Source organism: Talpa europaea, assembly GCF_964194135.1.
Source record: "Talpa europaea genome assembly, chromosome: 8".
In the NCBI taxonomy this organism is placed as follows: domain Eukaryota; kingdom Metazoa; phylum Chordata; class Mammalia; order Eulipotyphla; family Talpidae; genus Talpa; species Talpa europaea.
Window position 1 is genome coordinate 37,760,835 of NC_140075.1, and position 26,053 is coordinate 37,786,887.

At 38.2% G+C, this 26,053-nt stretch overlaps 1 protein-coding gene across 1 annotated transcript in view; it reads right to left on the minus strand.

Annotated features, from left to right (window-relative positions):
• The window catches only part of FBN1 (fibrillin 1), a gene marked incomplete at its 5' end in the record, with an annotated part of 233,753 nt that overhangs the window by 44,274 nt on the left and 163,426 nt on the right, over positions 1–26,053 (minus strand). Inside the window, 15 exons of the mRNA XM_084240531.1 lie at positions 1,928–1,999; positions 4,434–4,592; positions 5,253–5,375; positions 6,537–6,662; positions 6,756–6,824; positions 7,934–8,098; positions 8,404–8,526; positions 10,314–10,436; positions 12,019–12,144; positions 13,594–13,716; positions 13,865–13,987; positions 21,274–21,399; positions 23,379–23,504; positions 24,601–24,723; positions 25,881–26,006. Coding sequence (XP_084096657.1) covers positions 1,928–1,999; positions 4,434–4,592; positions 5,253–5,375; positions 6,537–6,662; positions 6,756–6,824; positions 7,934–8,098; positions 8,404–8,526; positions 10,314–10,436; positions 12,019–12,144; positions 13,594–13,716; positions 13,865–13,987; positions 21,274–21,399; positions 23,379–23,504; positions 24,601–24,723; positions 25,881–26,006 — 1,833 coding nt within the window. The remainder of the gene's footprint in view (positions 1–1,927; positions 2,000–4,433; positions 4,593–5,252; positions 5,376–6,536; positions 6,663–6,755; positions 6,825–7,933; positions 8,099–8,403; positions 8,527–10,313; positions 10,437–12,018; positions 12,145–13,593; positions 13,717–13,864; positions 13,988–21,273; positions 21,400–23,378; positions 23,505–24,600; positions 24,724–25,880; positions 26,007–26,053) is intronic.

A 26,053-nucleotide genomic window follows, 5' to 3' on the forward strand; every position in this document is an offset into this window, starting at 1 on the left:
AAAGCAAGCTGTGAGTCAGGACTGGATTCTGGGCCCAGCTCTGTTATTAATTAGCTAGGTGACCTCGGCTGAGTCCCTTCCTCAACTGTAAAGTAAGGTGTTTGGACTGGATGATATTGAAGGCCTTTCCAGCTCCACTGGTGGACAATGCTAATTCTATGTCTTTTCTTTGTCTGCTGTAGTCTTGCTGGAGCACCCGCCTGGTCCACACATAGAGAACAATTATATTAAGGACCACTTATCATCGGATCAGAGATTCTATGGAGATGAAAAGATTTGTTTTGGGAAGAGGAAAACAAAGCAACCAGGGCCAGGTGTTTCATGCCAATGTCATTTAGCAGTTTTTCTTTCCAAACCATGAAGTTTCTTTGGACGTTGACTAGGCTGTGGAGCCATATGGATTTGGCACTAAGGGAGCCGGGTTGATTGCTGGACCAGACCCTTGTTTTCTTAAACAAGGTCACTGGAAAGGCTGATGTGGATTTCAGTTTATTTATTAGGAAAAAGGTGGAACGAAGCAACTGGTGATGTTCGCTACTAGACACAATTGCTCAAACCCAGGAGGAGCATCTAAGGGTGCCTATAAGTCAAGCTGGGAGTGCATCAGCCTCCCATCTACTTCTATATCACTTGGATTTAAAGCAGAGAGGCGTGGCCTCTGTTGGGTGAGCACTGTACAATGCTTCTGAATCTTGCACAGGAATCTCTAGTACTGTAGTGGTCTCTGCTCCAATTACCAGATGGGCCTCAGATTAGAAAGAATTTTTTAAAGTTTTACATCTGAAATTCTCAAAGCAGATGACCTGAGGAGATTACATATGAGATAAAATTGACCCACAAAAAAGACTTTATATGAGCAATCTGCACATAAGGATTGGTGTGATAATCAGAAGGAAGGAGTGGGAATTATAGTCAAATCAAATGTCAACTGGCCCTACTCCCAGAATCTCTCTCTCCTTGTTGATGCCTAAGGTTGGTTTAACTAAGCTTGATTGTAATTTTGTGAGAGACTTTCCAGTTCTCTTAAAAATGGGCAACAAAAATGCTGCTGCAATTAGGTGAAGCTACACGGTGTTTGCACTGTTTGTTTCAAAGTAAGAATCAGTGTTTCAATAAAGCTATGTGGCATTGTTTAGTAACTTTCCCTTCTATGGCAAAAGAAGCAAACTGAGAAAATAATGATATATACTTCCTTTTCTTTCTTTTTCTTTTTTAAATTGAGGCAACATTGGTTTACAACACTGTCTATGATTTATAGGTATAGGATCACACCTTTCAGATGTGTGTTACCACACCACACCCACTACCAAGGCACCCATAGTCCTCCACCATAGTCCCTTATGCTCCCTCCACATTTTGCTTTTCACCCTCCCCTTTATCATCTGGTAGCCTCGATTATGCAGTCAGATTCCTAGGATTTGTTATTGGTTTGGCTATGTCCAACCCTTTGTACTGTTTCTCTACATTCAGCATACAAGTGACAACATCTAGTATTTGTCTTTCTCCTTCTGACTTATTTTGCTTAGTATTATCCTCTCCAGTTCCATCCATGCTGTCATAAAAACAAGAGTTTATTTTTTATAGGTTAATAGTATTCTATTATGTACTATATATGATATATAATAAATAAATATATATAATATAAATATAAATATATATATTTATATATATAGAAAACACCTTCCTGATACACATCTGTCTTTCGGAAATTAGGTTGTTTCCATAACTTGGCTATTGGAAAGAGTGCTTCAAAGAACATATGAGTGCATCTATCCCTTTGCATTTGTGTTTTTGCATTCCTCAGATAGATACCTAGCAGTAGAATTGCTGGATCACACAGTAGATCTATGTTTTAATATTTTGAGTACTCCATTTTCTTAAAACAAGGGCAATAACAGAAAATTCTGATGATCGAGTCATAACTCACCAACAGGTAGGCCAGTGTAAATATCAATGACGAAGCCTGGTCTTTGACTTCCACAGAGGGTAGCAAATTCATCTGCAGGGTGGAGATTGGGGGACAGTCAGCAAGGAGAAATGATTAGGATAAAAAAATTACTGTGCAAATAGTCTTGAAATGTATTTACCTGTATTTTGAAGAACTTAAAATAAAAAACAAAGCTGAAAATTCCAATAGCATTATAACCTTGCCCTTAAGAGAAACTCTGAAGGAAAAGTACTCTCAAGTTGACATGATCATGAGGGAGAAGCAGAGGTTTTTACAACACATGACATTCATTTGTTTGCACTTGTGTGTATGACCGGGGTTTGTATGAGGATGAACCCAGGGGCTGGCAAGTGTACTTCTTTCTACTCTGAATTAAGGGCTCTAGGACATGTGGAATGCTTACAAAAGTCATTTCCTCAGTCGACTGCAGGAGCCCAAGGCAAATCCAGCCAAGTTCTTGACATTGGCTCTATTAATGACTAATTCAGGTCACATAACCAATTTACATCATCACTTTACTTTCTGGACTGGGATTTCTTTTGGTACAGTTCTCTTGCTATCTTTATCTCTCTCCCCCCACAATCTGTCTTTTTCTTTCCTGCCTGAATTAATCAAAGTTGATAATAAAGGATGAACTGAAATGCCATCTGAAGTCCCTTCTGACACTGAGATTCTATAATTCCGGATGAGGATTGTAACTGATATGGCAAACTCAAGGCCATCGCCTTATGAGTCAAATTGAGTGAAAATTAGTAAAAGGTTTCTGGAAGAATTTTAATACAAATTTAACAAGTTCTTCTCCTAGTATTTTATTTCCTTAATCTATGAATGTCCACTTCCAAAAAAATGTCATGCCAGCTGACACTGGTCATCCCGAGAAATTTCAGGGACTCCTAAAGTGTGTACAGATTTCAGAGTTAATGAAAAGCATGACTGAATTTGGCCAATATTCAACATGAAGACAAAACTCTTGCATTTTATATTAAAAGTATGTAGATTCTTAAAACTCAGACAACCATTTCTAAAAGTAAATGGCAATCTATATTAAGGGTCTCCAAAGTTTTCTCCAGAGGAAATTGGAAAGATGTACTGAGATGACAAAATAAATAACTAGGATTTCTATTTAGCTTTGTAAAATCTAATTAGAAAAATTCATTTTGTGTATATTTTATAACAGTTCATGAAAATAAATGCATTTTTAATATAATTGAAAGCAAATATATTTAGACATGTACTCATATACTTTTACATGTATACACATGCCTAGTGTGTGTATACCCAGATTTTTTTTTATTGACTGGTATGTTAGATCAAAATATTTGAAGACCATTAGTCAAGATCAGGGGTCAGCAATGTTTTTCTTAAAGGGCTAAAGGGTAAATATTTTTAAATTTTGCAGACTGTACCTTCTGCCAAAACGATTCAATTAAACCATGATAGCATATGCGTGTGATACTGTAAAATGCAACAACCCTTGTTCTAGAGACATCTTGCTGAGTTCAGGTAACTCAATATTCTAAGTGGTGGTTATTATATTATTTCTGGAGTAAACAATGGATGAAATGGTATATTTTTACTAATGAAGACTCTTCTGTTTCATACATATTGTCCGTTAACACCAGACAACATATTAAATATTTTATACATTACTGGGGGAAGGGGAGATAAAATAGGTATTACTGAATATTCTGATCAATAACTTGCATGATGGTTCATGCCATCTAAATCATAACATTAGTAAACAATGCCATTGATCACAATGGCACATTAGCTATTGGAAAGAGTGCTTCAAAGAACATACGCGTGCATCTATCCCTTTGCATTCGTGTTTTTTTTTTGCATTCCTCAGATAGATACCTAGGAGAAGAATTGCTGGATCACATGATAGATCTATATTTTAATATTCTGAGTATATGTGACATGTGATACATATCATCTTCCATGTGATAGAAAAGTAGCACATAAAAGTCCTCACTTCATTTATCTCAAGAAGATACTTCAGACTTAAAAATATGTATATATAGTATGCATATAGATTTCTCTCCATGAGGCTATAAGAAGATATTTCTCTCAACTCAATACCAAGAAGAGTTGTGCTTTCCTTTAGTATTGAGGTTGCACTGAGATTCTGAGACGTGATCATGTTTTTCTTTTTATATGAACTGCTAGAAAGTTTGGAGCCAAAGTTTGTGTTCATTTTGGCAACTTCATAGGAATTCCCAGCTTGGATTTTGTGTATTAGCCTCATGCCTTGCTCTAAGTTTCTTACCCTTGTTTGCTATTTGCCCTAGGCATTCTTACTTTATATTTGCATCTCTGTGGGCTGCCTTAAATTCTGATTCAATTTTCAGGATCAGAATCAACTGTGGATTTAAATATCTATGAGCTCATTTTTTCTTATGAAAATGAACAATGCACCTTTCCTTCCTTTGCTAAAATTCGTTTCACCAACTATTCATGGGTAATTTATCAACTCATATCTCACCTGTGCTTGGAATGGGACACTGTTCACAAGGTTTGTTCCAGGCCCGGCCAATGTTGTAGGAACAACAGCACATCTTCTTGGTCATGTTGAACAGCAGCTCTCCATCACAGGTCTGGTTGTCAGCATAGTAGTTTCTGTAGCACAAACTTCTTCTCATGTCTAGAAGAAAGAAGGAATATAGGGATTGGTGATGCTGTGGGGGAACCATAGCAGGTTCCCAAGGGGACATTCAAGGGATGAGATTCTTTTGCATTGTATGGTAACTTGACTTTAATATGAGCAGGAAAAGTCTGCTCTTTATACAACTTTCCATCTACCTATGCTGCTGCAAGGAAACAGACTTTGAGAAATGTATTCCCTGGTATTTTATGCCACAGAACCAAGTCATTATGTAGTTGTAGCATTAATAAACTTTACATGACTCTGTGCCCAGTCTCCAAGTAACAATTCTCCACTGCTATTTGGCAGAAATTTTCTCATTTCCAACTCATGATGTTTTAATACTGTAGGTCAGTGCTGTAAATATAATTGCATAAAGATACACCCAAAGTCAAACAAAAGAAGTACTATTAAACTGTTGTCTGGGATTTTCCAGCATTACATTTTAAAGAAAACTCCCAGTCACCCACAGGAGATGGTGAGAAAAAGGCCCAGCTTATGGTTTGCAGGAGTAGAGGCTCTCCGAAAAATGGGTAACGGATGGCAGCACGAAGTCTGGTATGTAACATAACAGTCAGGACTAATTGCTGGACTCGTAAGCTACTTTTCTCTTTGCAGACAAGGACCAAAAGTGGATTACAGAGAAAATCTTAGACATACCCATGCAATTATTGCCCCCATTCACTTGCATGTAGTCTGGAGGGCAAATGCAAGTATAGTTGCCAACGGTGTTGTAACATGTCCCTGGACCGCAGATTCCAGGGGTTTCACATTCATTCACATCTAGAATCCAAAGAGAAAGTGGTATGTGAATAGGGAAATGTTACTCCTTGCCATGGCTGATACCTAGTGTCAATATAAATGTTGTTAGGGAGGAAAAATTTCACAGGGCACTTTGAAAACCAGACAAGAGAAATAGATGTTTCAGTCATCAGTGTCCTTTATTTGTGCTAAAGAAATTTGTGCTCAAGAAAGAGGGTTTTAGAAAAGGAAGTCTTGCTTTCTGATCTGAGTATCTAACAAATGAGTTCATAATATCCTCAGAGGAGAGAAATTTGGAGAAACTAATTCTCAAATATCCTTAGAAAGACCACTGCATACTTTAGTCACACAATCTATGGAAGGATAGAAAGAAGGATATGACAGGTCCTAAAGCCATCAACAACCAGCATCAAGGGTCAGTATGGGAAGTAACAAGGAGGCAAGGGCTTCACACCTCCTTCCCCATTTTCAAAACCAGCAGTTGATCCTGATCTTTGTTAATTCGATGGCTCTGAGAGCTGTGTCACATGCACAGTAGTGCTCAACTAGTACTTAATGAGGTCTTCATGGTGAGGTTCACCTATAAATAAATTTTATGAAGAGCCAAAGGTATATGTCTCCTCAGGATTCAAGGAAGTCTCTTCCCTGACTAGCTGTGTGAATCCTATATGTAGATAAAACCACATCTCCCTCCTTGGTCTGTGGTCCAAGGGCTCTGAATATTCTCTTTCCAGTGACACAGGATGAATAGGAGCAACCACTTATATCATAAAGCCAAAGGGATTGTCTTGTAGGAGGAGTTCAAAGTGCATTAGTTCAGAGGATAAGTGGTGAAGGACAGAACTACTCAGAATAGATAATTGAACTTGTGCTACACTAATTGAAATGGCTTCTCCGAAGAGCATGGAAAACTCCTTGCAGCTGTAGATGGGACTATGGCCCAAGATGACAAATTCCTCTTTTCTTGGAGAAAGAGGGAGAGTTGGGACATGTTGGAGATGATGTGGTATCAGTAACATTGGTGCAAGCTGCTCTAAGCTTGGCATGTTTACCTGGCCATGCCCATGTTTAGGCCACTGTGCTCTATGGGGAAGCTCCGCATATGCCTGGTAGCTCTATGTTGGGCTTTAAGGTTAGTTCTGAATAGCTCAAAGAATTTATCATCATATAAGAGTCATTTACCATCACACACACGCGTATCTTCATTCAGGTAGTAACCTGTTGGGCAGCGGCACTGGAAGCTGCCAAAAGTGTTGATACATTTTCCACCTTGGCACAGTCCTGGAAGCTCCTGGCACTCATCAATATCTATCAAAACAAGAATGGCATTTTCTCAGCCTTGTAAATAAACCCAGGGAAGTTCAAAATGTGTGCCTTTGATGATAGAAGAAAGAGAATTACCTTCCAATATAACGGTGATGGGGTTGGGTCGAAAGCCTTCTCCTCCTGGACAAAGAATTTTGTACTCAGCTATAGAAAGGGAAAAAAGTAAATTGAGTTCTTTCGAATGTAACATTTCTAGAAGCAGAGTATCCTCGAGAGAAATGCTGACATATCCAGCTGAAAATATTCATTTTCAGGAATGTAGCAGTTACCCCACCCTATGAGGCACATTAACTTCTCAGTGTACACTGGTCATTTGCAGGAGGTTTTGGCTTGTGCCACATGGAAAGCGGCTGTCTTCATTTGAGTCCTCTCCCTACTCTTCTGGTCTTATGTTCCTGTGACCCAATCTATTCCCTATCTCCATCACTGTTTCCTCTTAAAGATTTTCTTTCTCTTTTTGTTTTCTAACAAGCTGCTCTATTTTTGTGTTTTGTTCAGTCTTATTTCCGTTCACTTCCTGGGAATTACAGCTTTTCTTAATAATGTTAATCAGCTTATACCCAAAACCCTTTCCAGACAGAGCCTTAGGAAAAGTTGTTCTGTCTTGTTTCCCTTCCCATGTCTCTTCTTAATGACTAAAGGTCTTTCTTGCCTCTCTGTTTTTCAGAGGGTAATAGTGATTCCTCTGACTTTCAAAAACAACTTTGTACAGTGTCTTTTGTTTCCCCCTATTAATTCTGTCATCCAAGGTTTCAGTCGAAAACATTCATGTTAGTACCATATTATCAGCAGAGTGACACATAGAGTAACTCATGAATAAGGATGACCTTGCTCTGCTGTATCGTCCTTGTGACCTTCTATAAGAACCAGTTCTTCATAATCATCATGCTCGTTCCAAATCTGATGATTCTTCTAGCTTTTCTAAAAACAAACATATATATGCAGAAGCATATATATGCACGCACCCAGTCCTATGTGATAGAGGTGACCTAATTTAGAAAATCGTTAAAATAATGTTATCTGCTTTTCATTCAGCAGTGAGATGTTACCTGCCCCACCTGACCTTTTAGTGCAAGCCAACAGGATGCTTGCCAATTCCCACATTGGGAGCAGGGTCCCTTGACAGAGCTGGATCCTTTTCTGACTGAAGAGCAGAGAGTAGGGGCAGATCCCTCCCTGTGTAGTTTTTATTCTGTGGATCTAAGAGCACTGGCCTTGAAAAAATAATAATAAATAGGAGGATGTCCACTTACATGTGTTCACAGCAGGGCACAGCTCGCAAGGAGTACCCCAGGCTTTACCCAGAGAACAGCAGCAGGAAGCCTTGGAAACACCAACTCCAATTTCATTGCTACAGGCTGTATCTCCATTGTCTCCACGAGGTCGAATATCCAAATAGCAATTTCCAGAGCGGGTATCTATTTACCATATACAAACAAAAAGGCATCAGGCAGATTCTTTTGAAATGAGGGTTGAAAATTCAAACCCACTTCAGAAACTACTTAAAAAACCATACTTTGATCTGACGGAGAAACTAAAAAAGTAGCCCAACACACATATACTGAGAATCTAGCTATAGAAAGAAAACCCAAAAGTAGAAGTCAGATTTAGGAAATGTTTAAAGTTTTCATATTGCTCCTTTGGAACATTTGAGAATGGAATGTTGCTACTGCTTTAAAAATAACAAACAGTATGATTCACTGAAAAGATTTTAATATCTTACCAACACAGCCCACTCCAGTTGGATTCAGCTCAAAGTCGGGTGGACAGTCACAGGTATAGCTGCCTGGGGTGTTGATACAGTTCCCACTGATACATGTGGTTGGATCCAGACATTCATTTATGTCTAAAACCAAAGAGCAAGGGGCAGGATTATTCACTGATGTTTAAAATCAAACATCAAGGCGCAGGAATATCACCTGTGCCAACATGGGCCAGACATCACTGTAAAATGGTAGCACCCCACAAGCTCCCAGTAAGAAGTTTCAGGAATTACTAGTTACAATTACAGCTAGAAATAGAATCTTCCTCTTCTGAAACAAAATCCCTCAGGAAGGAAGTATGTCATAGTCTTGGGTCTTTTTTTTTTCCCCCCTGGAACACACTGAGCATTCAAATTTGTCATGAGGAGAAAATATAATTTTGGAAGCAGGGAAAATATTCCAGTCAAGGTAACTGAAAGCAAAACACTAGGGCGACCTCGGTCAACCAAAAATTCAGACACAGGTTTTAAGAAAATATATTTAATATGTGCGGCTTGTTATTTCGCACAATTAGAGCAAGATGTCCTAGGGAGCCCTCAGAAGCAGGGGACTTCTGTTGCTCCCCCTTCTCCCGCCCCCAGGTGTGTGAACCTCCCTATAGCCAGGTGCAAGCAGGCACACAGGCCCCAGGCTTGGCGAGTTTCTTCAAGCCTGTTAAGAGTATCTCTCTCTCTCTCTCTTTCTCTCTCTCTCTTTCTCTCTTTCTCTCTCTCCCCCGTCACTGATGCTGGGTTGACTATTCTCCTTTCAGTTTCTATCTTAAAAATATGTACAGAATTCCAGATATTTAGGACATGGGTTTTGGCAAATTCTAACCCTGAGTATTCCTTGTGTCTGTTTTGAATACTCAAGTAATTCTCAAGAACAGATGAATGGATTGAGAGAGTAGAGACAGGAAATGAAGATGATTCCTCTGCTGGAGACCTGCCCCTGGGACCTGGTAATCCTTCAGCAGTTTCCATTAATTTTTCTCAATTTGCATGGGAACAAGGAGGGGCAGGGCGAACTGACAGAAAGGAGGTGAGGTAGAATGATACTGAGGGTGACTTGGGGCATGGAGGAGAGGATATAAACCACAGAGAGGCAACTTCCTGAGGCATTCTAGAGACCCAACTAGGTGTCACAATACTTTATGTGAAAACCAAAAGAAGAACATATGCCTGGGGAGTAATATCCTAATTCAGAGCCATTTCAGGACGTGCTGGTGCTGGTTGGTGGTGCTGACCTGAAAAACAATCAAGTCCTGGCTTGCTTAGGTGGCTGAAAGGAAAACTCTGCTTTGTCCCTGAAATCCTGAGCCTGCACAGATTGGAACTCAGTTCCTCAGTATCCTCGTATGTGCTAGGGCAGAGAATTGTAGATGGCTTTTGAAGTCTTAACTTGAGTGCCGCGGTTAATGGAGTGATGTTCCACTGAGTGATAAGGCTTTTCTAATTTTTCTTATTATGTTTTAGAGAGTCCCTTGCTGGACAAGAGAATGATAACTCTGGGGATAACTGACAGGATAGGGTTTGAAGGAGTGGTGTTGCAAGCAAGAAGTGCCAGAAGAAAACCTATGACCTTCAGGTATGACCTTCGAAAGGAAACTCTGGAAATGCACTCAAGGAGGAAAGGAGTGCCTGGGAAGCCTTACAGCTGAGCACCCCTAAAACATTCCTCATTGCAATCAATGAGCTTGATTCCAAAGCTGCTCCTTTGACTGTTTTCAGCTCTTTTCTGTGTATTCTCACATATAACCAGGCCCAGTTCTGAGGAAATGGATTCCGTGACTCCTAGTGCTTCATCCCTGCTTTCCTTTTGTGACTTGAAATATCCTTATGTTGTCCCAGGGACCACCGGGAGCAGATTTTGATTCGAATGGATGCCTCACCTGTGCAGTTCCCGCCGCTTCTGTCCAATTCATAGCCTGTCTCACACTGACAGCTGAACAGGCCTGGAAGGTTGTGGCAGGTTCCGAAAACACAGATGTTTGGAAGGGAACACTCATCGATATCTTGGGAAGAGATTAAAAAGAAGAGGAGGGGGACAAAATTAAATTTATTTTTTGCTAAAGAAAACTGATTTATGTAATTATTATGTTATTAAGGAAATGAAAACTGACACCAATCTAGAGGTTTCTCCAATGGACTTTTTAGGTGATTTACTACATATTAAGAACTTGCTTTTTCTCAGTCTATTACATGCCAAGCAGTGGGCTATGCAGTATAAACACACATACACATACATATATACATATATGTATATATGTACACACACATATATAATTTATGATGTTTCATGCAGTTCCACATCACTTTGGTAAAATAAGAGGCAAATAGACCACCTTAGGCTAAATTCTTTGGTTGTTTTTAATCTGTACATTCACATACATTCACTGTTTCTGCTGTGGGTTAAAACTGTTAAGAACCACAAAGGCTTTGCGGTAACTTTTACAACCAGTTTTATAATCCTCTGCAGCCCTGGAACAATGGTGTGTGTTTGCTATTGTTGATGGAGTCTAAAAGCTGCAGATGCTTCTTCCACACTGCTGTCCCTGCCTCACTTGAACATTCTGCTTTTGTATTGACATGTGGACACATTTTCTGCCTTGAGACTGGCTCTAAATAGCCATGACTGCTCTGCTAGCAGTGATTTATATTAAGAACAAACAAACAAACAAAACCTCCCCTGATAGCATTAAGAGTAGCCGAAGGTTCTCTGTGACTATTTATGTTAGCAGAGGTGGCACAGTACCTGTTTTCCTTGGATGTTTGGAGTAACAAAAGTAAACAAGGCATTAGGCACATGATCAAAAGTACAATCTGGTTTCTTGCCTCTGAGGAATTTTATATCAAACTCTGCATATTTAATATAAACTGTATAAAGAATATCCAATGGTTCCATAACAAAGAAAAGTCTTTACATAGAACCATATAAGGGAATCTGTATACATGTCATGGCTAGAAGACTCACTGAGTTAATGAGCTATTTATAAGCGATAACTATTAGTTAAGACATTAATTAGGATCTTGTTTAAACTTTAGTCCACTGCCATTATTTGTCTGTTTCTACTGAAATCTTTAGTTTACTACAGTCACTAATTCTCAATAAAGAATAATGTGCTTAATTTTGACAAGTGTGGGTAAAGAGAAGAATCTTATATTTCCTAATGGGATCCATCTTTAGCCAGCAGGCTCCCAAGACTCTCATCTTGTCTTACCAATATGTCTCAGAAAGACAGAGCCTTGACCTGAGAGACACCATGACACATGGCATTAGCCTTAAGGGGCCCCCTACTAAATGGATCTGCAAAAGATAGTTTCATGTTCATATAAGATATTTAGAGACCAAGTGATACATCTAGAATTCTACATAGAGAAAAGACTATCTGCTCTGTAGAAACCAAAGTAGAACAGAAATTAAAAACTGTGATACCATATTTAAAGAAAACCATTCCATGGGACATTATCAGGCACTTTGAGATTTTTCCTCTAGCAATGGATGAATAGGTTGCATTGAGTTAACTGCACTTGGTTACCCTCTCTCTCCTATGATCAATAGGTTTACTCTTGCAGACCAGCTTCCCCATCAGTTACCTTCACAGGCTTTGCCATCAGCACTGGGCACAAAGCCCATGTCACATTCACAGCGGTATCCTCCAGGGACGTTTAGGCACTGACCATTGCCACACAGATTCACATTCTCAGAGCACTCATCAAGGTCTATAGTGGAAAGAAACACAAGTTACTTATAGTTAGGAGCTTTCCAATTCCCCAGGGCCAACAGTTTTCATAATTCTCAACTTCTTGAATGTAGTGGCATCTCATCTTAATTTCTATTTGACACTTAAAACCATTTATACTTCTCCTTTGAATGTTAATTTAATAGCTAATGAATATGGGGGACGTTCAGATGCAGAATCCTGAATGCTAAATTATCCTTAATGATGTAAAATGAATGATCAGTCCAATGAATCATTCAAACTAAGGGTCTTTTTCAAGCAGGCTCATCAAAATGAGGACACACCTATGCGAAAAATAACACACCATGGTTTATGTCTATTTCCCAAGGGCAGGCTCAGCTTAGCTGGGAAGCAAAGAACTAGAAGAGTAACTCTAGAGGAGACCAAAAATCCAAGCCCACTTCATCTCTGCTGAGGTTTGTTAATAATCCCAGGCATTAAATATCAAACACGTGAACTATACATGCCTAATACATGACACCTGGAATGGTTTTAAAAAGTAAAGGGAGGCTAAAGATGATACAACATTACTGGGTTAGGCCAAAACAATTTCAAATATAAAATATTCAGTGAGTTAAAAAAGATTCCAGGCAAATCACTTACTAGGCCTTAGCCACTTGTAAATCTGAATGACTCCTTATAAGCAAAGTGTTCAGGATAAATGAAAGTTTGAGCCATCTGGACAGTTACGTTTCCTAATGGCCAATGAGAAATGGACTTTAATGTCTTATTCAATACCACTGATGTTAAAAAAAAGTGTTGTCTGTGTATTCATATTCATATAAACATGTATATCAAATTTATAGTCATGTTTCTAATTATACATAGTGACATATGTATGTCATGGTAACTCATTAGAGCTGAGAAGAAAATATCAATAACATATTGTAAAACTGGAAATGATTGGATTCCTTACAAAGTAGGTACAAAATTTTACTTATACCTATGTGAAATCATAGTGATGATGGCTGAATCAGAAATTGACCTGATGTAGAATATCTGATTCCCTTTTCCTTACATAGCTTCTTACAGCAAGCTCACTCTTTTGATTTTGGTATGGAAAATGAGTCAACAGTGAGAAGTGGACACAAAAATATAAAGGCTAACATTATAAATAGGGGTGTGATTTGTTTTCAACTAATGACAATGATATACGTATTTATTATGTAACTATCTATATATCCATCTATCCATCCATTCACTCACCCACCTTCTGTCTATATAATTATTTGTTTAGCTTCTGAGGTCTTCCTAAGTGACCTGGCTTCAAATTTCCATTTCACAAGAACATAGTTTTAAACAACTTATCTTCTGTTAAAAATGGCCTAAAGCTGACCCAGTCTTCAGGAAGAGATGGATGATCTGAGAAATGTGGAACACCTTGCTTCTCTGACTGCTGTTCGCACAGTGATTTTCAGCATGAACCTACCTGTACATGTGAAGCCATCACCCGTGTATCCTTCCTTGCAGAGGCAGCGGTAAGAGCCCATGGTGTTTCTGCAGTCTGCATGCTGGCTGCACATATGGGTTCCATTCGAGCATTCATCCAGATCTTGAGGAAAAAGGTCACATCATTATGAACAGAAAATGTGACATTTAAAAATCAATTATGCATGCATTGAATTTTTCTTTACAGAATGAACACTGTCATATTTATAATCTTTGCAGTCACGAGAAGCAATTTCTATTTTCTAACTTACCCGTGCACTTAATGCCATCTCCAATCCACCCAGGGCTGCAGCTACATTTGAAGCTTCCTGCTGTGTTGGTACATACAGCATGTCTGTCACAATTGTGTGCTCCAATTTCACATTCATTGATGTCTGGAAAAATAACCAGTGGTTTTAAAAAGAAGTGTAGTGCAGATGCCTTTTTGGTCTTTTAAATAGCTTAGCAATATTCAACAGTTGACTCTCTTTCAGTTGCAAACAGTAAAATAACGATCAGTTTAGTGCCCACACATAGACTCTACATCTATTAGTAGCTTTACAGTTCAATTCATAAAGATAGAACAATAGGATGCTAGTTGCCATTATTTTTTTGAATGATTTATTTATTTATGCATATAAGAGCAGGGTACAGGCCAGAGATGTGGGGGGTGAGAGGATCCACCAGAGACAGAGTGGGGAACAGAACAGGCAGATCTACTGAAATACACTGCTGAGGGGAACAGCAGGTGAGACAGGAGAAGTCTGCTGCGTCATGTGGGTTTCTCCCTGGCCGGCCGGGGATCGAACTCATGCTGCAGATGGCTTCATAGTGCGGTGCTTAACCCCTTGCGCCACCAGGGAGGCGCTAGTTGCCATTATTAACTCTACTTATTTTCCATTAATTTAATGTAAGTGTCCAGTCACTGCAAAACAAAAGGAACTTCTTTCCAGCTGAAGACCCTAAAAAGTGAGCCACCTAAAGATCAGCACCATTGACACCCCCAATCATGTCTCTATTCCCATTATTTTTATTAAGTCAACTATACAGGAATGGTGAACATTGTTCTCTTTATCGCATATAAAGGCATATAGAGCTATTGGCATATTAGAAAAATTTTCCATCATATTTATAGATTAAATGTTTTACTCTTAAATGTAAAATACTATAGGCAATTATGCTTTACTTCTATAAAAACTGAACTTTAAATATAGCTAATTCAAGGATTTACAGAGAATTTTCTCAAGCAATGTGTGAACTGTCCTTTTTCCTAGCTTCTTAGAAAACACACTGGAGGCCCAAACCTTCTTCCATATTTCATGTAAAACTCAAATCAATCCAATGGGAATTTTTAGTGAAAGTAATACCACAATAAGATGACAGTACTAAAAGTCTCCAAATTCTCAAAATCTCTCCATTTTTCAAAACTCCACTTCCAAATTTAGCCAAGATAGATTCTATACTATGAAGTATTATAGAAAAGAATATAAAGTATATAGTGAATTATGTTTTTTTCCCCTGTGATATTGTGATTTTTACTAAGAAACATGTATTTAGTCTTCATCCGAGTTTCTGGCAAAAAGCTCCTAAAATCCTTGGGATTTCATAAGTGATGAGAACGATAAAGGTGTCTTTTGTTATGTTGATAAGGTGACTTGCAAAGTAAGGAAGGATAAGGGAGAACTAAACCTGTGATCAGAAGTTTGGAACTTTCAAGTCCCATTCTCCTGAGCCTCCAGGGAGGGAAGAGTTGTTGAAGGGTGAATGAATGGCAATGATTTGATCAGTCAGCCTACATAAAATCCAAAGGGATGATATTCAGAGAGTTTCTAGCTTGGTGAATGCTCTCCCTGTCAGGGAGGTTCAGGGAGACTGTTTCCTAGGAGAGAGCATGGAGGTTCCATACCTTTCCCCATATGTTTCTCTATGCATGTCCTTCATCTACCCTTCTTGAGTTCTATCCTTTTGTAATAAACAGGTAATTTCTGGCTTCATGAGTTCTGTGAATCACTCTAGCAAACTAATTGAACCCCAAAAGAGGATGATGAGAACCTCTGATTTATGGAATTTATAACAAGTCAGTCAGAAGTATAGGTAGCAATCTGGACTTGCGATTGGCATCTGAATTGGGGGCCATCTTATGGGACTGAGCCCTTATCCTATGGAGTCTGATGCTACCTCTGGGTAAATAGTATTAGAATTAACTTGAATTGTAAGACACCCAGTTGGTGATCAGAATTGAAATTGGTACCAGCATCTTATTTCCCCAAATTAATCCATTATATGAGGAAAGACAGACACTAAACATCATAACTTTTTCACCAGCTAAGCACAAGAACTCAAGTATGGATATTATGGTTCCACATGGAGGCCGATGTCTAACACAAAACTTAGGTCAAGAGGAATAATTTTGGCACATGAAACATTGCAAGACTCTTCAGTGACCACTGAATAGTGTCATGAAAAAGAAACTGGGCATGAAACTTCTATTCAGCCTTTTGCTTACTTAAGAAGCCCAATTAAGTGATTTGAAAGTGTTTGGAAATATGCTGTTTATTAAAAGCTCCACTTGAAGCTCATCTGAAGTGGCTTTTTCATAACTTCCAGAGCAAATAAAAATAATGACATTTTCCCTACAAAAAATTCTGTAATATCACTAATAATCATAAAAATGGAAACATGCCTGGAAGAATATTCTTCAAACTACAGTGTATTGTATAGATGAATTTTAATGTAACCTTGGCAGTCACATGAACCTGTTGAGTTATTACAGCAGGTCAAGGGAGGCACATACCAGGCAGCTTGAGACTTGGGACTGGGAGCCTTAACCAACTGAATAATTGAGCACGGCACATTCCAAGGAAATGAGGAGGAAGGCCAGGCCAGGGATAACAGAGGTAAGCAGGCAGGGGAATTCAAGAAAGGCTGTCTGACCTACCAGGCTCCCCAGCAGGGCAATCAACACTTCTTTCTTTCTCAGATCATCATTCCCCTCCCAGAGTTAATGACACAAACCACCACTTTGGCAGAATCCTGTCTTAATTTTTCCCCTTTATTTATCATTATCTCAGAGTTAGCTAGAAACAATGAACTTCAATTGCAAAAGCATTAAAGCCTCCAGATGTTACAGAAGCAAGAAATTTTCTAAGTGGAAGAATTCTACTTTGCTAATCCTGAGTTTCTCAGAGAAGGGGACTTGCAAGGGTCCCAAGGTCAGTGAGGGTCAGAGCCAGGGCCTCCTGGAACTCAGCTGCCCTGCCAGTTGTTTGGACGCTTATGCTTAGTTCACAGCTGCCTAATCAAGCTCATTTCTATAGTTACATCGGGACTTTATCCTAGATCCTGCTTAATGAAAATTTCAAAATCTTGCTGAGTATTAACAGATTTATAGAAATATTTACTCATCTTTTCTACCAAGCACAATTTTCCAGAGATCATAGCCTGCTTACATTGCAATGCTGTGATTTTTTTCTTTCCAACTTTCTAATGACCAAAGTTTACCCTTATTTTCATGTGGAACCTTGAACCTTCCATATTTAATCTTATAATTAAGAAATTCTTCATTTTGTAAAAGGAATGCCTCCTTTTATGCTAGTATAAGTTTCTGATTTAGGAAAATAACTATAATTTAATGGCAATGTTTTTAAGGGGAAAAGAAATATATTGCAAGAGGCTGTGTATCATGGGCTTTGGGATACTAGGAGAAACTCAGAGACCACTATTCAAAACCACTATGTGTTTTGTAAATAGTTCTGTAAGTCATTAACTCAATGGCTTACATTCTCAGTAAGTGACAAGAGACTTGGTTATAAAGTATTGAAGCATCTCTGAGGGTGTGTGTGTGTGTCTGTGCATGACAGCAAGCATGATTGTGTGTGCACATGCCAAGTATTATTCATTAATCATTTCCATGGCATACTTGGGCCCAAGACCATATTTATTAATAAAAGCAAACAGAGGGGAAACTGAGCCATAAGGAAAACAAATAAACAAAAATGCTGCATTCAAACGCTCTATTCTTCAATGATGTGAAGGAAACAGAGCACATGTCTGCCAAGAACATCTCTTTCTGTACAAATGTTCTCTTTCCCTACAAGTTTGCTCCAGACAGAAAATTCCTTTTAAGATTAAGAATAAGCAGAAGCCAAGAAAAGCAAAGAAATTCAAATTTAGGGCTGACACTGCAACCTCCTCACCAAAGCTCTCTCACAAAGGCTCAAAGATCGTACTTGTGGGGCTCTCTTGATGGGCAAGGGCGTGGTCAAGCAGACCCCAGACACAAGTCGTGGGTGTGTTCCCACACATTTGAGTGTGTTCTGGGCTGCTCTGGTCTCCTCTGATCATCTCAGGGAGAGGGTGAGGGTGTACCACACAAATACCTGTGCCCTCTGGGTCTCAGTCACATGGGCCATGAACTGCCAGAGCTGGCTGCTGTGGAAGCTCCTGGATCAGGCGTGGGGGAAGAGGGCGTCAGAGTGAATGGGGAGGCCAAACATGAAGGCTCTTGGATTCTTAATTTGGGTCCATATTTAAGCCAAAACTTTTTAACTGAACACCCACAGAGTTTTCACAGGCTGACGGCCAGTGGGGGACAATTAGCAGTGATAAGAAGCTGGAGAGAAATAGGCACAAATTCTCACTGAGTTCTAACAGTTTTGAAGTATATGATTCTGTCTTATGGACTAAGCTCCATCAACCATCTTCCTCGTGAGAAAAGAAATGGATAGTTGAAGAAATGAAATTGCCCAGAAACCCTGTTATTTTAACTGAGAACAATTTCTACTTTAATGGTGTATATGAATCACTAACTGAGCCTACAAATTAGCTGTGAAAGCCAGAACTCCCGACGGATGGCACCTACCAGCAGCCGGGTTTTGCCTTCCTAATTTGTTGTCTAATTACACTTTCGTAGCATGAGCAGCAGAAGCCTTGATGCGGCCACAGAAAAATTGTAATCCAACACCCTGATTCCAAGGATAGAAAAATTATGTCCCAAGTTTCAAGCAAATGTACATTCTTCCTCCACTAAACTGAACCTTCCCCTCAGCAATGCCCATGATTTGGACAGAGCTTAAGGAGAAAAAAGAAACCCATGTGGGCTGGGAATGTAAGTCAGTGGGTGGATTTTGAGCACTGCTAAAGTGATTGGGGGGAAAACATGTTTATTTGTTACAATGGAAACAATCCGTAATGACAGGGAGCTGAAATATTTAGACAAAGTTGTAATGGAACCCAGAGGACATTTCTTTTAGTACTCATGAAACAAAGTTCCTCCCTATGAAATAGCACACATATTTGTACAATTCCTTTATAGAACACTCATTAAAAAATACATACAAACATATGTATACATATGCATGTGTGTGTGTGTGTGTGTTTACAGATAGATGTGGATCTACATATATTTATTTTGTCTGTCATCAAAACATAGTTTCAGGTCTGTTCTGTGTGTTATGTGTTGGGTGGGTTGCTTATCCCATTAGGCAAGATACATATCTCTATTTACATTACTTGCCTGGGGCACGACGAATACTTGTCCTTCACATGACTATCACCGAGGTAATTTGATGGTATTCTAAATTGTGATGGACACTACTTTTAAACTAAAAGAGCCCCAGTTACATGGGATTTAAAAAAAAAAATATTTGGGCTTAGAATTTTTCAAACTTGTTTTTAAATATACCAAACTTGCTGCCAATTTCTGTTTGTATAAGTCATTTCCAATAAAATGTGATGCCCTTGGTTGTTAATAACAATATTTACAGAGGACCTCTTTTTCTTCCTTCTCTAGCACACCCACTTCTTCAATACTTCCCAGAAGGGGTGATTCACCAAAGGAATACTTGTATAACTGCAGAGGACTCTGGTGATTTCTTCCAGCTCATGGACCAACGGAAAAACAGAATTCGGAGTTCCTCTCCTTCACACAAAAATTTCACATACCTGTGCTACTATAATACTAAAGGGGTTGTGAAATGCAAGTCTTCTCTGTACATTGTAGCTGGTTTATGAAAGTGAAAAATCATTAGGGTACAATTTAAAAGTGAGTAAAGGGAGTGAGAGGGGGCACATTGGCCCTTGAAAGAGGATATCATACTTCTTGGACTTGCAAATCTCTGACTATGTGTACACAATTTACCAAAAGACTGCTGTGCATAATGTAAAAGTGGTGTTATCTTATCTAATGTGGAGTCCACAGCTCTCTTCACCAGTCTTAGTATCAGTGTATACTCAATTATGAGAAGTTAGCCTGTAAATGTAGAGAGTAAGATTTTCCTCCTTTAAACTGATTTTGCTCATGTATAAGTAAATAGTAACATAGACTTTTGTTAGACTAGAAGTTGTGTTTTAAAAGTGGCTTCTTGATACTGTCTATAGGCCTCATTCTATGACAAGAGCTATTATTTATTGACTTACTACTATATGCCAAGCACTGTATAAAGGACACTGTATACATTATATCTCATTTACCTAACAGGGTTTTAATATTGCATTAAAATTTAAGTTTTGTTTCAAGGTAAGAGGACTAAAATAATCAGACTCTGCACATGCCTCTGTTAGCTGGAATTTGGAGCATGGAATTCAAGAGACCATTTCGCATAGGAAATGAAGACTGTCCCCTTAGATTAACTTCTCCCTTCATAAGCAGGATGATTCTCTGGATTGAATTTCAGTGAGTTCAATTAAACTAAACAATGATATTAGCCTCTATTAGGAGGCTTTCTTGAAAAATGTTGATATAATTAATAAAAGGTTCTAAAAATTTATCAACTATACCAATCTGCAAATATTTTAATGTTTGAAGTAACAAGAGCTCAGAGAACAGGCTTTTGGAATTAAAGTCCCATTTGTCGGTTATCTAGTTCAAGTTCACTGTGGTCAACATTATGTTTAAAATTATGCTATCTGCCATAATCTGTTGTATTATCATAACTAACTATAGTAAAAATTTATTAATTATTTTACTTAACATCATTTCTCAAGTTTGAAAATACCAACTAAACACTTAAAAATAGTATCATTCACCTAGGTAATTTCTTCCATTTAACATTTAATAGAAAAATCTCCTGCAAATCTTGTGAAAGGATTTCCTTATGTGCTATTGGTATTACAGAATTACAAATGATTAAATTATTATCCTTAATAAGTTTGCTAAGCCCCAGGAATAAAGACTTATTTGGGCTAAAACAATTTAATAGATCAACAAAGTAGATTAATTTAAGGAATGGGAAGAAGAAAAATGAAGATTAATGAAGTATATGAATAGTAGAATGTGCTTTTATTTTTAAGTTATTTCAGTTATAAAATCATAACCAAGTGTTAGCAGTGGAAGCTATTGGGAAAGTCTTGCTTTTAATGAGGGAACATGAATATTTGCTAATTAGCAACTTAACTACTTTGCTATAAAAATGGGATTTTAAACTCAAAAAAATGTGTTATTTGTAGTGGTAATTTATCCAATATGCTTTTTCCATAGATAAAGAAAAAAAACAACCTTGGCGAGCATCCATTCTAAAGTACAACAAATTTCAAACATATAGAGACTATGTTAATGAAAATGTTATATAAAGCACTTTATAATACAATTAAAATGTTAAAAATTTAAAATTTATATTAATGTACAATTAATGGTAGTGGCCTCTTAATCATCTATTTTATTGTTTGATTTTAAAAAACATACCTGTGCAGCCAGTTTTTCCCTTTTTGCCTGAATAGCCCATATCACAGTGGCAGATGAATGAGCCTTTAGTGTTTTCACAGCTCCCACTTAGGCAGATATTTGGATTCAGGTCACATTCATTGACATCTGTAAAACATCGATATTATTAAAACATATCCCCATTTGTTTCATATCATTGAATACTTTTTCCCTGAGATAAAACAACTGTGACAAATAAATTAGAAAAGGTGGAATTCTTTCACTGAAAAAAAAATTTATTATACTTATGAAGCTTACTCCACATTTGTTTTCTATATTGCAGGCTAATCATGCAGACTGGCTTTTTATTTGGGCGGCAAGCAGGAGGCCAAGTAATCAAATAAACTGGTTAACTCTGGGCTAAGTATAGAGACTGTTTATGGGACAGTCCAGAAAACTTTTTAAAATAGCATATTCTGTTGCAAGATGAAAGTTTAATTCAGCCTGCATGATGCCAATTCAGTTTCCAGCTTTTTAAAGAAACGACAGATGAACTAGTAGATCTAACGCAGATAGTTACAAACTTCACTTCTTCCCTACATTAAAAATTATGATTTTTTTATGACATGCACTTAAATTTCTAGGATTTCACAAATGTTCAGTAAGGATTTTCTAAAAATATAAATGTGATACAATTTAAATATTTTCAATTCTAGGCTCTCTCTTCTGGCCAAGAGAGAGTAAGTAACAGAGACCAAATTTACTTCCCTACCTGAAACAATTACAACAAAAAGGACAATATATGCAATAAAAGACAGTGATTATTTCTGAGGCAAACTAGGTGAGCTCCACAAATGCTCCAGATTACTGTTTGGGAGAGTTTTACGGCCATGACAGAGAGAGAGAGATTGCAAATAGAATCAGACATCATCCCTGAGGAGATGAAGCTGGAACTGCTGGAAGGCCAAAGTAGCTAGATTTCATAGAATACAGCAAAGACCAGAAGAGAGCTGAACATAAAGAGAGCTCCAGAGAACAGCAGAGGGTCTCAGTCAAGTATTTTAGTGAGTGGATCAGCACATTCATATAAGGAAACTACTCGAAACTGGCAGAAGTACTACCCAGAAGAATTAGAGGGAACAATCATCAGAGTTCACAAAATACCTGGAATTGTGCCTGTTCCTGTTAGCCAGACTGGAAAACCTCATAATTCACAAGGACTTGGGTAGATTATCCAAAGGGTCTTGCCTTAGTAATGGAGCAAAATTAGCCCTAGACTAATTTTTGCTAAAAGCATAAAAGCAGGATTTTGAAAGGATCAATTTCTTTCCAAATAATTTAACTGTGTTTCAGGATAAAGCTCAAGGATATTTCTAGGAATACAAAAATATTCAGCACCTAGTAAGGCAAAATTTATAGTCTGGCATGTAATAAAAAATTACCAGGAATTCAGTGAAACAGGAAAATATGACTCATAATGAAGAGGAAAGTCAGTTTATTGAAATGATCCAGAACTGACACAGATGACAGAATCAGTAGATAAAGACATGAAAACAGTTAGGAGAACTTTATTCCATATGTCTAAAAACCCAGATTTATTAAGCACAGACACAGAAGATATGGAAAAAAAAAAAAAGAACCAAATCAAACTTTCAGAAAAGAAAACTACAAAGTCTGAGATTAAAAATACACTGAATAGGATTAGAGGCAGAAGAAAAGTTGAACAAATTTGAAGACAGCAATAGAAACTCTCCAAAACAAGTACAATTGATTCTAGAGCTTATTGAATTCTTGTCAGAAAATGAATCTTGCTTGCCTTTTAGTAAAATGTCTTAAAAACCCGAACTCTGGTCACAGGATAAGAAGGGCTAAGTGGGCAGAAGTAATGTATGGACATGAAAGAAGTATCATCTGGAACTGATCAGTGGTTAGTTCAGTCCATGTAACCATGTACCATACCTGATAAGAGCATCATATCACAGTCACAAGAAAGTTGCTCTGTGGAACGCTGGCTTGGGGATGGTAGTACCAAGGGCCTAAATAATCTTACTTTTCCTAGAAGTTCTATCAACCCCCTCAAATAATCTTTATTTAATAGAAGAGTGATTGTGAAGTATCAGCCATGCTAAATTGTCTTCTGTGCTTACCTACACAAGTCTTCATGTCTTCAGATGCCATGAACCCATCATAACACAAGCACCTGTACTCTCCTGGGATGTTTGTACACTGGCCACCATCACAGATATTGGGGTTATCTTCACACTCATCAATGTCTGCAGAGATAAAATCAACAATGCATGCTGTTGATTTTGGTTCTGTTATGCAGTGATGAAAAAGTTAACTGACCCAAGTCAAACATACAAGACAATTAGTTCTCAAATTCAAATGCAGCTTTATATAAATGATCCCATCAGATTATCTTGGATTAAAATGGAGAGATCCGGTTTCAAGATTCAATACATAATGTTCACTGTCCACGCTGACTTAGAAGTCCAATTTAATTAGCAATTTTATATCTGATATAAATTTATCATTCAAAATGATTATGAATCTTATTTTTCTACTTGTCAAATTTAAATACCCAAGGTCTGTCATCTTCTGTTTTAAAGCTATTTTAAGGTGAATATTGCTTAAAATAAACATAGCTACTTAAGACTCATAAAAATATTTATTTTCAACATTTAATTAATGTAGCCAAATTTATATATAGGGATTTAGGGAGATTTTTCTAGAGCCAATAAAATAATTTTGGCTTCTACAACCAAGTTCTCTTAAATCAAAAGCAAAATCAAAAGCAGTATCATCCACTTCATTTCTTATCTCTAGCGAGTTAAAGACTCTTCGTCCAGACTGATATGACAGAAAGCATAAATTAGATCAGCAATTCTCAAATTTATGGGGTGTCCAAATTGCTTGGAGAACTTGTGAAAACAGATTACTGGCATTTACCCCCAGAAGTTTCTGATTCAGTAGATCTGGGGTAGGGCCCAAGATTTTGCATTCCAAAACAGTATTAGGTGATACTGATGCCGTTGACTCAAGAACGCACCTGAGTAGCACTGAATTGGTTTTAAAGTTCAGATTCCCCAAAATTCTGATCAATGAAGAAATATACCTTAACTCCATTTATTGAGTATGTGCCAGGTGCATGCTAAGTGCTGGACATGTTGTTATATGCAGCCAGTTTGAACTATCTTATAGGTGAGGGATCTGATGCTGAAATCTTAATCAAAGACAGACACAGCTAAAATAAGTAACAAAACAAAGATACAAACTCAGGACTGTTAGACTCCAAAGCATGGGCCCTGAATCACTTTACATAGGGACCTTTTATTGAGAGATTTCAGAAAGTGGGTAAAACCTACTCACCAGTACATGACCTCTGGTCGGGCATTAATGCAAATCCTGGCTGACAACTACATTCATAGCTGCCCTCAGAGTTTGTGCAGAAGGTCTCACAGCCACCATTCATTATGCTGCATTCATCAATGTCTAAGAAAAATGAAAATTGAAAATATTACCACCATTTTCTGTATTTATTATCATGGAATGTTTTTAAAGTTTCCAGGCACGGATCAAATAAACAAACAAAGAGCATCTGAGAGCAACTGGAAGCCACTGCATTGCTAATTTCCTTAAAAATTATTAACTGCCCACCTAGAGATGAGACGCTAATAGTGAAGAGACAAGACACTATCCCTGCTTCACTATGCTTACTTGCAGCTGGGAGCTAGATGAAGAATTAATTACATACTCCATGGTGTGTCACATGCTGTCAAGGAGAAGTGCTGGGTGCTAAGAGAACACATCCCACCCATGACAATGGGAACATGGATGAAATCCTCAGGGTCAGGGATTCAGTCGCAAACTTGACATCCAGTTTAACTGGCTGAGGTTGCAATCCTTTTCAAGATCTAAGTAGGGGTTCTGAGTCATCCTCAGCCATGTTTCAGAAGAATTTGGTCTGACTTATGGCTTTGGGTGGAAACCATGTGAGACTTGGCAGTTCTACATGATGTACAACCCAAGTCAGGCAAAAACTAGAAGTTCCTTCAAAGTCTCACTTTGACTTTGGGCACAATAAAGCCACAGGGATTTCTATACCATTCTTGCCAGCACACTAAACCTTCAGAGGGCCAGCTACAAACCAAAACACTTGTCCCATGAAACCCCATCTTTAAGGATGACAGGCCTGGCCTCTATCTCAATCAAAGACATGACAATACTATGGTCTTCTTTCCAATAATAGTTGAAATCTTTTAGCTGATTTAAACCACTCAACGGTAGAGACTGCACCCTGTGTTTGGTGTCTTTTTCAACATGCTCCATTTATTTCAGCTCGTGAGCATTCACTTGCTGATTGGTCCTGGTCTGCAAGTGTGTGACCAAAGGTGCACTACCCTGTGTACCACAGCATGGCTCACAAGATACCTGTTAGAGCAGAAACCTTTTTTTATGCTCCTTTTAACTGATTCTTTAAGCAGACAAAGGAGGTGAGATACAATGAGCATGAGCCATGATGAGAAGAATTTTACTTACAGGGAAATAAGAAAGACGTAGTTAAAGTAACTAGTGATAGAAACAGAAATCAGAGGAAATTGCTTGAGGGTTTTAGAAAGGGACTAGATAATATAAAACATGGAACTTACCAACACAAAACAGCCTATCAGGAGTTGAGTGATAGCCAGGGTTGCAGGCACACTGGTATTTCCCTATGAGGTTCACACAGCGGCCATGAGGACAGAGGTTGGCACTCAGCTCACACTCGTTGATATCTGTGTAGAAAATGAGAGTAAATTCGTCCATAAGCTTTTGACTCCGG